This window comes from Harpegnathos saltator, unplaced genomic scaffold (assembly GCF_003227715.2).
Source record: "Harpegnathos saltator strain DR-91 unplaced genomic scaffold, Hsal_v8.6 scaffold225, whole genome shotgun sequence".
NCBI lineage: Eukaryota > Metazoa > Arthropoda > Insecta > Hymenoptera > Formicidae > Harpegnathos > Harpegnathos saltator.
This window is the reverse complement of record NW_020230012.1, coordinates 1,573,470-1,586,419: the sequence shown is the minus strand read 5'-3', so window position 1 is coordinate 1,586,419 and position 12,950 is coordinate 1,573,470. Positions and strand designations below refer to the sequence as shown.

The following is a 12,950-nucleotide window of genomic DNA, read 5'->3' as shown; positions in this document are numbered from 1 at the left end:
CGAAAAGAGATCACGGGTGTAGACACTGACGTTCTCGTCGTCCTCACGAATGTGAGAAGACATTTTCGTAGCGTGTGTCGGGCATATAAGGAGAGAAACGAAGATCCGCCTGTAAAAGATCATCAAGAGCCAGTCGTCAAAGTCAGTTGGAAGTGCGCGACAGCGTGACAATCCGGCGGAGAGACAGGTCAGTTGTCCCGCAACGGTCCGCCATTAAGTACGCCATTAGGGCGCTGGAACGATACGCGAAATTCGCGAGGGGTACAAAGCCACGAGGATCCCCACGATATCGCGTCGCGAGGGTCTCGCGAGAGAGCTCGGAATTAAAAAGTTCCAGCGCGTGCAGGAGCCTCTGTAATTATGGCGCGAGTTATCGGGCTCCGATGATTCGGACGTTATTCGACGCCGCGGAAACCCTCGGTGCCTCGATCCTGAAATTCCCCTGGGCTGGGGCTCGCTACTCGATAGTTATTTCCCTGGGAACCGCGCTACCACTCGCGGCGCGGTTGCTTCCTCCGAAAACTACCAATACTCTTACCACCACCACCACCACCACCACCATAACCACCCCACAGCCGTCGCGTTACCGATGCGCTAAGTGACGCTGATGCGGTAAATTAACACCGAGGCTTCACCGACACACAACTTCCCCGCTCTCTCTCTCTCTCTCTCTCTCCCTCTCCCTCCCTCTCCCTCCCTCTCTCTCTCTCTCTCTCTCTTTTTCCGTGATGTTTTACCCCTCCGCCTGTACCGACCACCATCATCACCACCGCCGCAGCCACCGTGACGAGCAGCATCGCCGTCGTGGGTCGCGTAAGCACGTCACCTCCGTAGGTCGCTCGAGTAACCACCAAAACCAAGCGGTGTGTCGCCTCCCTTCTTTTTCTACTTCTGTAACCTAGCAGGTGGCCGTATTCCGTGCTACGACGGTAACTCGATTAGCTTGATATCCCGGGACCGATTCGAGGTTGCGCCTCGTAAACTTAACGCGCAAGCGGGGTGAGCAACGAAAATGACGGCGAAATTGATGACGGAGAAATGGGCAGTTTTTCTGGTTTTCACTGGTGAGAATGGTCTTTTGTCCAGCACCCACCCCCTTTCACACTCGCCCCTCTACATGCATTTGTACTTTTGCCGCCCTGGTCTGACCAAACTAAGGAATAGGGAATAACAGCCTTTCTTTATCGTACCTCTCCTCTTCGTATGTACACACACCCCGTATGAATGGTTCGCGCCGAGAGAAGTAAAGACGAATCTCTGTTTTTCTCTTTCGACTACCGCGCGTAGGTTTCGCAGAGAGAGGCAACACACCGATGTGGAGAAGGGCGACGGTAAGGATGCCAAGGACGGCGAGACGTCGCACTCCAGGAAGCAGTCCACCACCGAGGAAGGCACAACCGTCGTCAAGGCGCGATCGGGCAAATGGGGCCGTTTGTTAGGTGAGGCGCGCGACGAACCTTCGGGTTGATGTTGCGAATTGTCGTTACAATTTTACCACATAAAGCAAACGTGTTATTTCAGTTGCAGGCTCGGTTCAACTAAGCGCGTAATTAGCTTATCGCAAGCATATTTTATTCCTACCGGAAACAACCCAGTCGGAACCGTGACGTTGATTCAACGTTGATTTGGTTGGTTGACCTTGAAATGGTCGATCGAAACCACGTTGAATCAACGTTAAATTCACTCCTCATTGACGTCGAATCGACGTTGCGGTTCCGACTGGGAAACCGTAATTAATGCAACAAGTGTACAATTGGCCTTTGTCGAGAACGACGGTTCTTCGTAAGCTGATCAATCTATAAGAGAGAAACTCGCGCGATGTCGCAGGTAGCTCGAGTTTGGACTCTGGCAGCGAGTCGGGCACGGCCGGCGACACCTTCAAGAGGTCACTCAGCGCGAGGGACTCGCGCCCGAGCTCGAGCGCCAGCACCAACAAGGTATTCCCGAAGCTCGCCAAACTGAGCGGTACGATCGAGGAGGGTGGCGACAACGTCGAGAATCCGAAGGACGCTCAGCCACAGCAGCAGCCACAGCAGCAGCCACAGCAGCAGCAGCAGCAGCAGCAACAGTCGTCGCAACAGCAAATTACCCTCGCGGTAGACTCGAAGCAGCTGCAGCTGCGGCGTCTGGAGAGCTACGACGGCGGTCTGATCACGACGCAACCGAGCCACGAGCGCGAGATCCTCGCGGCGGTGCTAGAAGTGAAGGTGGACCTGAAGCTGGAGGTGCAGAGGGTGAACCAGAGGCTAGCTAAGATCGAAGACATGCTGCAGGCGCTGATGAACAGACTGCCGCCAGCCGCGGCAACGCCGACCGGCGGCGGTGGCAATGGCGGCGGCGGCGGCGGCGGCGGCGGCGGCGGCGGCGGCGGCGGCGGCGGCGGCGGCAGCGGCGGCGGCGGCGGCGGGCCTCAACAAGCGCAGAAAGGCTCGAGCTTCGGCAACGGTGCTCAAAATCAGCCGTCGGTCATCAGCCCGAGCATAACGGTGGTGCAGTCCGGCACTCAGACCACCGAGTACAAGCCGTCGATCGCGACCACGTCGACGTCCACGACGCCGAGCGAGGGTTACCGGGAGCAGTCGACGGCGACGGAGCGTATGCCGAAGAGTCAAGAGCACCACCATCATCATCATCACCACCACCAGTCGTCGGAACGGCTCAAGGACACCGATCGACTGACCGGGGTGTCGTCGAGGGACGTGAACAAGGAGCTGCTGGAGCGGCTGGCGCAGGCTTCCACGTCGCGCGGCGACGACTCGAACGCGCTGGGGCCGTTGATCCTGCGGAAGCGCAGGAGCAAGTCGCGCAACAAGGGCGCGGCGCCGCTCGCCCCGCTCGCCACGCAGCCGGTCAGCCCGTCGGAGGCCACCGAGACCACGCAGATGCTGGAGTGCACCGACGACCGAGAGCCGAGCGCCGACAGGACCGAGCGATCCGAGCGGAAGAGACCACCGCCCCGGCCGAGGGAATATTTGTGAAAGTTCTTCACGCGTTGCGACCGGACGCGGCGGCTTCTCTACTTCCTCGTCGTGAGACAATTCGCGATCGCGACTTCCGGCCGGCGCGCGGTGCTCTAGCGAGTCTCGGCTCGGGCGAGCGGCCGCGAGCGGGAATCGCCGGCGCCGGCGCCGGCGCCGGCGTCGGCGATTGCCTCGCTTCTGAAGCGTATGTACATCGAAGAACTGCTACCGTTTCGTTACTTTCGTTCGCACGCGTACGTGGAGTCGATCGATCGATCGGCTCTTCACGACGGAAGATGGCACGTTACGTGACGCGGCTGAAACGTTCACGCTTCGCGCGCACGCGCGACCGCGTTGTTCTTCTCGCGTGTGCTCGGACCTCCTCCCCGCGGGTGACGATCGGCTACAAACGCGGCTGCTAAGCTGCGGCTCTGAAAGTTTCTCCACGCGTCACCGTTAACGAATCGTAACACGCGTCGATAGTTACGTCCATATTTCGGTAACATGTACGTACTTTTAAAGAGAGAGGGGCAGAGGGAGAAAAAACAGCTCCGCATTTCCGCTAATCGCTTTTCAAGACGCGAATGAAGAAGCAGAAGAGGTAGAAGAAGAAGAAGAAGAAGAAGAAGAAGACGAAGAAGAAGAAGAAGAAGAAGAAGAAGAAGAAGAAGAAGAAGAAGAAGAAGAAGGGCAAGAACGAGAAGAACAAGGAAGGAAGATGATGGTTCTGAGAGAGACGAAGCGAGGCGAGCTCGAGCGGCCAAAGCGGCCACTGAGAGACAATTCCGCAGAATCGAAAGCGACGATGAACGCGGTAACGAGGTAAATAAACGCAGTCTTAAAATACGAATTACTCGCTTACGCGACGGCTTCTTCGAGACATCGAAAACTCTCCGAGGGGGTGTTACTCGCCTTGTACACACACGGTAGATGTAGGTTCTCGTGCATCGTAGCGGACTTCGCGGTAGGTTCATCAGTGATTAGATTTCTAAGCCTTCGGTCATGATCGGAATGTTCACGTGAATGTTCGCGTTCACGGTACACCGAGCCAGCGACTTTTCTCTCTCTCTCTCTCTCTCTCTCTCTCTCTCTCTCTCTCTCTCTCTCTCTCTCTCTCTCTCTCTCTCTCTCTCTCTCTCTCTCTCTCTCTCCCCCCCCCCTCTCTCTCTCTCTCGGAGGCAGCGTAGCGTTTTGTACTCGTTTGGTTGTGCGGGACGTTCGGACGTTCTGATCTCCCCGAGAATCACGAACGTATGCGTCTTTTCCTTTTCCCATTTTCCCCTCTCTTCTTTTCTACTTTGGATACGCGCCGAACGACGCACCGGATAATCCGGGCGGAAGCGGAGACGCGCGACAGCTCGATCGAGCGTGACAATTGGGACGAGTGTTCCCGTCGAGCTCGGCAAACAACAACTCGATGAAAGTGCGAACGCGATCGCCGTTTTATCCAAGATAGAACCGCGTCGCCGCGAACTGTTGCATATTTGCGCGCGCGAGCTCGCGGAGCGGTTTAGCTTCGAGTCCGATCGCCGCGTCGAATCCGATCTCCATTTTCATCGTCGCGCGCTACTCATCGACGCTCAATCAAAAGCCCGACGTTTCATATTTCGTCAGTCGCGGTGTCGCGCGAATTGCGAAGACGCGTTGTCGGACATCGTCGCTCCGTTACCCCCGGCCGCGCTTTGTCATTCATTGGATAATTTGATCTTGTCGCGGTTCGCACGAGCCGACGAGCGCTTCGTGGCGAAGTATGCAAAGTATGGAAAAGAGGCGCGCGCTCGGATCTCGCTCGGAAGTCACTTCTTCAAGTCAAGGGCGAACGACGGGGGTGGCGACGACGCGTCGCGTCGCGTCGGCAGAAGAACAGAGTCCCGGCGTGCGAATAAATATTGTTACGCAGGAATGGTGCTACGCTCGTAAATCCGTATGACGCGCATACGGAGCCAAATAGCAATATTAGATGTATATACCTTGTAATATGACATGTATATATATTCGCATAATTATATATCGCCTATATATATATATATATATGTATATATATATATGTGTATATATATATATATATATATACACATATATATACGAGCGTGAAAGAGCGCGACGGTGCTGCGGGTGAGAATGACGGCTCTGCCGGTGAATTTATAATTCGATAAGCCGATGAACGAATCAGTCAGTTCTTCGCGAACCCTCGTCGGATCGAGTCCGACGACTGTGAATTATTCACAAAAGTCATTTAGTTTGCGTCGACAATCATGGCACATCTGACGACGATTCTCTGCAGTCTTCATTCAGCCGCTTCCTGATTGTATCCTTTTGTGTTTTACGTTTATCCACCCACAGTAGGAGAGTGAATCTGTTGGACATTGGACGAGCGAAGGAGGCAAAGGCGTGATTCTCATCGGCCGAGTCATTTGATCAAATCGAAAGTATAGAAGCTAAAACACGCGTACACACACACACACACACAAAGCGCATGCAACATACACACGTACGTACACATATAGACATATATGCGTGTATATATATATAAATATAATAATAAGGGGATGGCGGAGGGTAAATATAGCCATATAATTTCATGTTGCGACAGATAATGAATTATCAGACAGTTTACGAGGACTTTGTTAAATAGATATTCTAGAGACAGGAACGATATAGCTGGCTCTATCGTAGTTTATACACTTATACGCAAAAACGAGAAAGAAAGAAAGGTTTAACACTGTTGAAACTGTAGCGACTAAGCCACGTCTATCGCGCTCGTCGGTCATGTTACAAAGCGATACGCTGAGATCTTTTCACGCGCTAATCATATCGCGCGGGCCCGTTATACACGCTAGAAATACGCTCGACTTTGCAACTCGTAACTTTCATCTCGGGGATGAGGGAGCGCGAACGCTCGCGAACGCCGGGTTAACAGCGCGAGCAACGGGCTCCTCATCGAGAAGGCGAGGCCTGAGGGTCGTCGAGCGTCGTCACAAGGAGGAGAGGCCGGGCAGCCAGGGAGTTACTTTTGCCAAAGCACGATTTACCGCACGACGTTCGTGAAGCATTTTCGATGATGAAGTACGCCTCGCGCAGAGTGCCGGTTTCACTTCAGACTTGGGAAATGGAGCGACGACTACGAATCGATGGGGTTAAAGTCGAGAGAGAGAGAGAGAGAGAGAGAGGGGGGGGGGGAACAGAGAAAAGAGATCCAGCTTGTTGTCAATTACCGCTGCCCTCTCATCTTACCACGGCGGGAACAAACGACGCTCCGAAACAATCCAAACGCATAACACGAGCTCGATTCGCTCTCGGCACGAGTCGCCGTCGCCTGATTAACACAAGCATCGTCGTCGTCGTCGTCGTCGTCGTTCAGCGAGCGCAAGCGGGTTTACCGGGAAATTTCGCAGCTTCTGTCGGCCGCCGCCCGAGACGGGGAAGGGGGGAGGGGAAGATCCAACGAACTGCAAGTTGGCAGACACCTCAACAGGAACAACGACACGAGAGAGAGGAGGCGGCGCGAGGCAGGGGAACACACCTGAAACACGCTAGATGTTAATTAAATCCGCGGTATTGACGGGTGGCGAGGTTTAACGAGGCAATATCACCTTCGACAGCTTGGCAAGATAATCTCCGTTAATCCCGAAGAGCACAATCGAATTTATGGCGCGGGATTTAGGGGGAGAGGAAGGGAGAGTGTGATCTGAGATCGCGTGAAATCGCCGCTAATGGTTCCAACGTGACCACTCGTACAAAGATATCTCATTGGAGGAACAAATGAGCGATTTTGCGATTGTTTGTCGCGATGCGCCGAGATTCCGAACGAGCGTCATCCGCCGGCGTGAATCTCTCGAATTCGAGAGAAAAGTCACTCGTCTTCTCTGAGTTGTGCTCTTTAGCGGTGAAACTGAATCAAACACACTCGTTAGATCTTTAGCTAATAATAATAACGTATAATGTGATATATCGCGGCTTTCGATAAGTACTATCCTAAGTATATTCAATAAGCAATATCCTATACCTCGGGAGGGTGCAAAGTCGCACGGAGTATTGCCCGTTAAATGTCGCGTAGAGTTTTTCGTAGAAGAACAATTGCGAAAGAGGACAGCGAGAACGAGAGCGGACGTTATGCCGATGGAAGGAGGAGGAGCGGAGAGAAAGAAGGGAAGAAAGAGGAAGAAGAAAAAAGCGTCGGAATGTAAAAAGAAACGGAGTTCCCTCCGTTCGATCTGCCCCGTTCGACCAAATCGTCTTACTCTCTCACTGTCGTCACTTTGTCGCGCGGTGATAATTTCCACTTATCGCATTGAGACTCTTGCAGAAATAGCGAGCTCGCGTTGAACCTTTGTATATTTTTTTCTCTCTTTTTCCTCTTTAACTTTTTAATCGCGGCAGAAACGAGATAAGAAACATCGAATGAGATATCTGAAGCGAACAAAAAATACGGATGTATCCAAAAGATTATAATTAAAAATTAGAAGATATGTAATCGCAATTATATTCCTCGTGCGCGCGTGCTTTCGCTTGACGCAGCTTGCAACGGGCAGATCGTCCTTGGACGCAAGAAACGTCGAGAGAACAAACACACACAGCTGATGATAGTACGGTTTTTTACGGTCAGCTACTTTGCAATAACGAACGAGTCGGCAATGTCGGAAACAACAATGTCGCAACACGAGTCATCCGTCGTCCGTGACCTTGCGTGCTGATTTTCTCGCTCGGAGACGAGAGATTTCGCACGGAAAGAAGTCAATCTCGCTAGGACTCGCTAGGACGAATTATACGCGGCACGTACATCGTCACGAACTCACGGGCGAAAGTGACTCCGCCGTTCTCGCGAAATTATCATGAGAAAAGTTTCTATTGTATGCCTAGCATAATTTATATCGACGCGGCGCTCTCTGTATCTCGGATTAAAGAATGAAGAAATCGCGTCGGAGAGTGAAACGTGTCAGAATTTCGTTATCGCGAGGCGATTTCCGTCGGCGCGAGCTGGCCTGCGCGCGCACGTTACATCTTCCCGTAAAAATTTACTTTAATCACGGGCACACACGCGCGAACAATATCGTGATGACGATGGAGTTTGAGTCACGATATCCCTCTCATTATATCGTGGTAGATTTAAACAAACTCTTGGAAACGATATGATTCGTGTATATTTTATCGTTATATATATATATATATACATATATATATTATTGTTACCTGTACAGCGTTAATTAGCCACGACACGCCAAGTAGAATGTTACAATCGCCATGCGCGATCTCGAAAGCCTTTTAAGCGCGTGGAAATTCAATACGACGACAACGACGACGACAACGACGACGACGACGACGATCGAAGAAGCCGTGATGTACGAATTTCATGAATAATAACGTTAATTGAAAGAATATATATATATATATATATATATATACACATACATATAAATAGTTACCGAAAAAAAAACAGAGAAAAAAAGAAACTATAAATATATAAATATAAATATATATATATATATTGATAGAAGGGAGGACAATTTTTGCTATAACACTTCGTCCATTTTTCTATATAGGCAGTTCGTTGCACCGTAAACAAGTCCTTGGCCTTTGTAAATTATCGTCCTCGGTCATTTCCGAAGAGACACCCTCTTGGTTTCGCGATGCCGCGATAAGCCACATCGAAGAAATCGAACAGACACCGAATTTAATTTCTTCCGTTCCGCCGCCGCCCGCTTGTTCGCTCCTTCACCTCTCCATCCCCGCCTCTCTGTATTCTACTTTACTCTACTCTATATTCTGCTCTCTTTCTCTCATCTTTCTCATCTTGCTCTCCTTTCTCACGCAAAGTCACTCTAGTCCAAACTCTGACACTCGGTCCCTCGGAGTTCGATTTCTAATCTCCGCGCGACGATGAGGAGAATTCTTGCGAAGCTTTATGAAATTTCGGCGAAACGATCTCAGGGGGTGAGTCGAGCGTGAGAGTTCTCGAGCGAGCGAAAGGACAGAGGGAGGGAGAGAGAGAGAGAAAGAAAGAGAGAGAGAACAATTTCTGCGCCGATAACTTTATAAGTTGGAACGATCATTGACGACTGATAGAGCGGATGACGCGTCAGGTGTTTCAATGTCAATTCTCGGATGGAGGTCGGTGAGTCTGTGTGGAACACAGTCAGACCGGCGCTAATGAGAGGATCACGAAAGGACGATACGATTCGTCGCGTCTCACGTGGAGATTGCGATGCACGGAATGTCGATTGGCGCGCAGCGAACGTGCGTTTAGTCTTCCTACTGATCCAAAAATCGTTTACCCGAAACATCGATTGCGCGAGAAAGGCGAGAAATATCGAAAGGGATACGAGAAAAGAGGAGAGGAGACAGGACGGGTGAGGAAGGAAGCGAGCAAGGAGGAGACACGAAAAAATTCGTCCAAAATTACCCAGCAAAAGTCATCGTCAACGATCGCTCGGAAAAAAAGTATTCTTTGGGAGATCAAGTTGTAGCATCGAACAATGCCTGGCTAGAATACTCAATGAAAAGCTGCTTTCAGACTTATAATAAAAACGTTAAAACTTACACGCACGTTGTTTGTCATTCGAAACACGTTCCCTCTCAGGAAAGGAGAGGATCCTCTCTTCGTTATTCACCATTTTTACAACTTCTCTCTCTCTTCGCTATATTTATTCTCAACACTTATCGACAATTTTGCAAGTATAAAATTTACTGTACAGAGTGAGTAGTCTTAATGTATGTACATACGACTGCAGAGCGGCTTAGACGATTATTGTTTTCGCTCAAGTTGAAGACACCGTTAGGACCTACGAACGATCGCGAGCCTGAGTGAACGACAGGCAATCCGACAGCAACCGAAGCGACGATATTTTTCAAACGTCAACCGAGCTGCAACCGAGAACTTCGGGAAGGCATAGGAATCTTCATTTTTACGGATAGGATTAATATTGTCACTTACTGTCACCATTTGGCTCTACTGTCGTGACCGATTACTGCTCAAGCTCGTCAGCAACGGCTTGCAATTGTGACACTTGAAGTGTTTCTAACTTCACCGGAAAATAAAGCCGTTCAAGCCGTTTTGGAGCCCAGCGTACTACACATATACATTAAAACTAATCTTCTTCGCTCGTTTGATGAAAAAAGGAAAGAAATCTTTTGCACGACGACCGAGCAGATTGACTCTGCGCGTCGAGCAGCAGCCAATTGCTTCGACGCACTCGTGGGGCCATGTGACATTCTTGGGTTGAAAATTCTCTAGAGACCTGAATTTCCAACCGATCATCGACACCAACCGGATGAGGTTGATCCTGAATAAATTCCGAAGGGACCTCTGTCTTGGCAAAATCTAAAAAACCATTTTTCTCACGAATTTCTGGCCCCAAAAGACGAAAAATTATCGTTAAGCGCGAGAAACTTGTGAAACACTCATTATTTGACACTTATTTCTATCTAATATTCAGCGTATTCAGCGGATTGAAACTATGAAACCAATCAACAGACACCTCGAGATTTATCGATCTTGAACCAGAAGACCATTAACCCAAAACTCATATGCCCAAAATATAGACCTGTTAAGCGCAAAACCTGAGGGATTTTGAGTCTTAAGCCCATCAACCTAGGAATCTATCAATCCGAGAACTTTTTAGCTCGTGGATGCATGAAACCGTATATATTAAGAGCCCCAAACAGTCCAAGAACCCAATCTAGCCACTGGGCTCGAACCCACTGAGGTCGAACCCAAGACACTGTTACTTTAAACGATAAACACTTTTCAGACAAACCCTGAACCCATGTTTACCTTGATTACCGATAATTTTTTCAAAATTTCGGCTAGACAGATCTCTTTGGAATTTGTTCAGGATCAACCTCATCCATTGGTGTCGACGATTGGAAATTCAGGTCTCTAGAGAATCTTGAACCAAAAAGTGTCATCTGGCCCCACTGCGCGACGGTCCGGTGAACGCACCGGAGGCGAATCGTCGCAGGTCGCACGGGTCAACCTGACTCTAACGTTGCTTCTCCAGCACGTGGATGTAGAAGCCGGGGTCCTCGATCTGATTGAGCGGCTTGAAGTCCCCGTAGATGGTGTGTTTCGCCCCGTGGCCGAACACCTCGGTCAGCATATCGCGGAAGACTGTTAGCCTGTGAGGATAATACGACAGCCGGAACTCGCTGATGGACTCGGGGTTGTCCGGGTTCTCGTTGTCCAAGGAGATCATGTAATCCAGAGTAACGATCGTGGGCTTGCCGGATACGTAGAGCACCGACGTCTTGATGTCCGTCATATGCTGACTCTGCAACACGGGGGCGGGGGGAGGGGGGGGGGGAGCGGGGGAATCCTTAGCGCGAGGTTTTCGGTGGGGTTGACAATTTCGAGACTAATGGCTCTTCTCGTTCTCTCGGGCAGTGCGGGCGAGCGGATCGACTAGGATTCGCACTCAACGAGCGGTCGTCGTCGTTTTTCCACCCGACGCGCCGAAGGTAACGATTAACAGGCAAGAGCGAGGTAAGGGAGCGGTACTTACGTTGTAATATATACATTTCGAAGGAGTCTGGCCGGTCCGGATGATGTAATCATAATTCCTGTGATCGATGAGGAGCAAACCGCCCGGCTTCACGCAGCGCTCGAAGTTCGAGAAGGCTAGCCTGAAATGATAGAGTCTTCCATCTGTAACTTTCGTTTCCGACACACCCGAGATACCGTCCGTCTACCTAATCCAATAGACGAAGCCAGACCCCGGCGAAGCCAGAGATCGTCGATCAGCCGCGATAAATACTCGCGTTCAGCGGAACGAAACGCTCAATGAGCTGCCGGCTGACTCGAGAATTCGGTCTCTGTCTGCCTTAGGGTTGCCAGGTGTGAGATGACTATTTCTCAGGCGACGGTTGAAAAATAGGTTGTTAGAGAATTTTAGTTGAATCTCAGAGATAGAGGGGTAAGAGACGGCTAAGAGATGCCGCTCGCAACGAACAAATGCGTGAATTAGGCAGCCAGCAGAGAGAGGTTTGGACACGAACAGTGCGATTGTATTTTTTCACCACGTGAATGGCTCAGTTGACATCAATTTTCTTAGGTGGCACGTCGAAAAGTTGGGCCCTGTATAAATCGCGGTGACCACACTCTCTCAGGTTTCTCTCTCTGGTAGCAGCTTGAAACACGAATGTTATGATCGTGATTTTGTTGAAATTCTGATTTTCCGGGACAGAGGACTGAAAAATTCCTGGCAACACGGGGCAAGCTTGAGAATTCCGAGACATTCCCGGCAAATCTCGGTTATCTGCCAGCCCAGCCTGCATCGCTGTGTATCTTTATAACTCGCGGCCAAGAAGCCAAGAAGCGGAGGCCGGTTACTTTGGACAATGCAACCGCCAACGCGACTCGTTACGTCTCATTACGTTGGATAAATATTAATTGTTCATTGTACAATTCTCCCGGTAACGAAGATACCAGACGGCCTGATTGGAGAATCGAGTGCGGTTAAAACCGGTCGCGGTTCGTAGAAAGCCGAGCGCTAATTATCTTCGGAGCTCTCGCTCGTCAAGTACCGCTCGAGAGAATTGTCGCTCCGGCGTATCGACGTAGATAAAGATTGACAGAGTGTCAACAATACGTAGGTAGATTAAGGCCTGGCCCACAATACGTGTCGTAAGTTGTAAGCCGTAAGAATCGGCGAATTACAGTCGATTATTACAGAAATAATCGGCTACAATTGGTCAGTTCTTATCGCAGACCAGGCCTGAGACGAACGGATTCAGCGTGGTCTACCTTTGTTCTCTCTGGTCGCCGAAAGAATCGGGCATGTGGGCGAAGCTGTTCCCCAGGCATATCACCGCGTCGAAGCCCTCGCCGATGAGGTGACTGATATCGTTGGACAGGGTTAGCCAGTTCGCCTCCTCGATCACTGTCACAAATTACGAAAGACGCCAATAAGTGCCGCGATCACGGACGCGAGCTAGGCGTAATTGCGAATATTTCACGATCGGGTGACGTTCTCTCGCGTTTAGATCGGCTCGGGT

General features: G+C 50.6%; 2 protein-coding genes across 7 annotated transcripts in view; one reads left to right on the top strand and one right to left on the bottom strand.

Moving 5' to 3' along the window:
* Window positions 1-3,420, top strand: part of eag (potassium voltage-gated channel protein ether a go-go) — an 81,512-nt gene extending 78,092 nt beyond the window's left edge. For all 6 annotated transcript variants that reach the window (XM_025298604.1, XM_025298600.1, XM_025298601.1 and 3 more), the window contains 2 exons: window positions 1,288-1,439; window positions 1,828-3,420. In XM_025298604.1, coding sequence (XP_025154389.1) covers window positions 1,288-1,439; window positions 1,828-2,978 — 1,303 coding nt within the window. In that variant the 3' untranslated portion in view covers window positions 2,979-3,420. The remainder of the gene's footprint in view (window positions 1-1,287; window positions 1,440-1,827) is intronic.
* A 6,163-nt stretch (window positions 3,421-9,583) lies between these two features.
* Gnmt (Glycine N-methyltransferase) overlaps window positions 9,584-12,950 on the bottom strand; it is a 5,351-nt gene continuing 1,984 nt past the window's right edge. The window contains exons 3-5 of the mRNA XM_011154209.2: window positions 12,700-12,835; window positions 11,459-11,579; window positions 9,584-11,227 (exon numbers count right to left, since the gene is read on the bottom strand). Coding sequence (XP_011152511.1) covers window positions 10,940-11,227; window positions 11,459-11,579; window positions 12,700-12,835 — 545 coding nt within the window. The 3' untranslated portion in view covers window positions 9,584-10,939. The remainder of the gene's footprint in view (window positions 11,228-11,458; window positions 11,580-12,699; window positions 12,836-12,950) is intronic.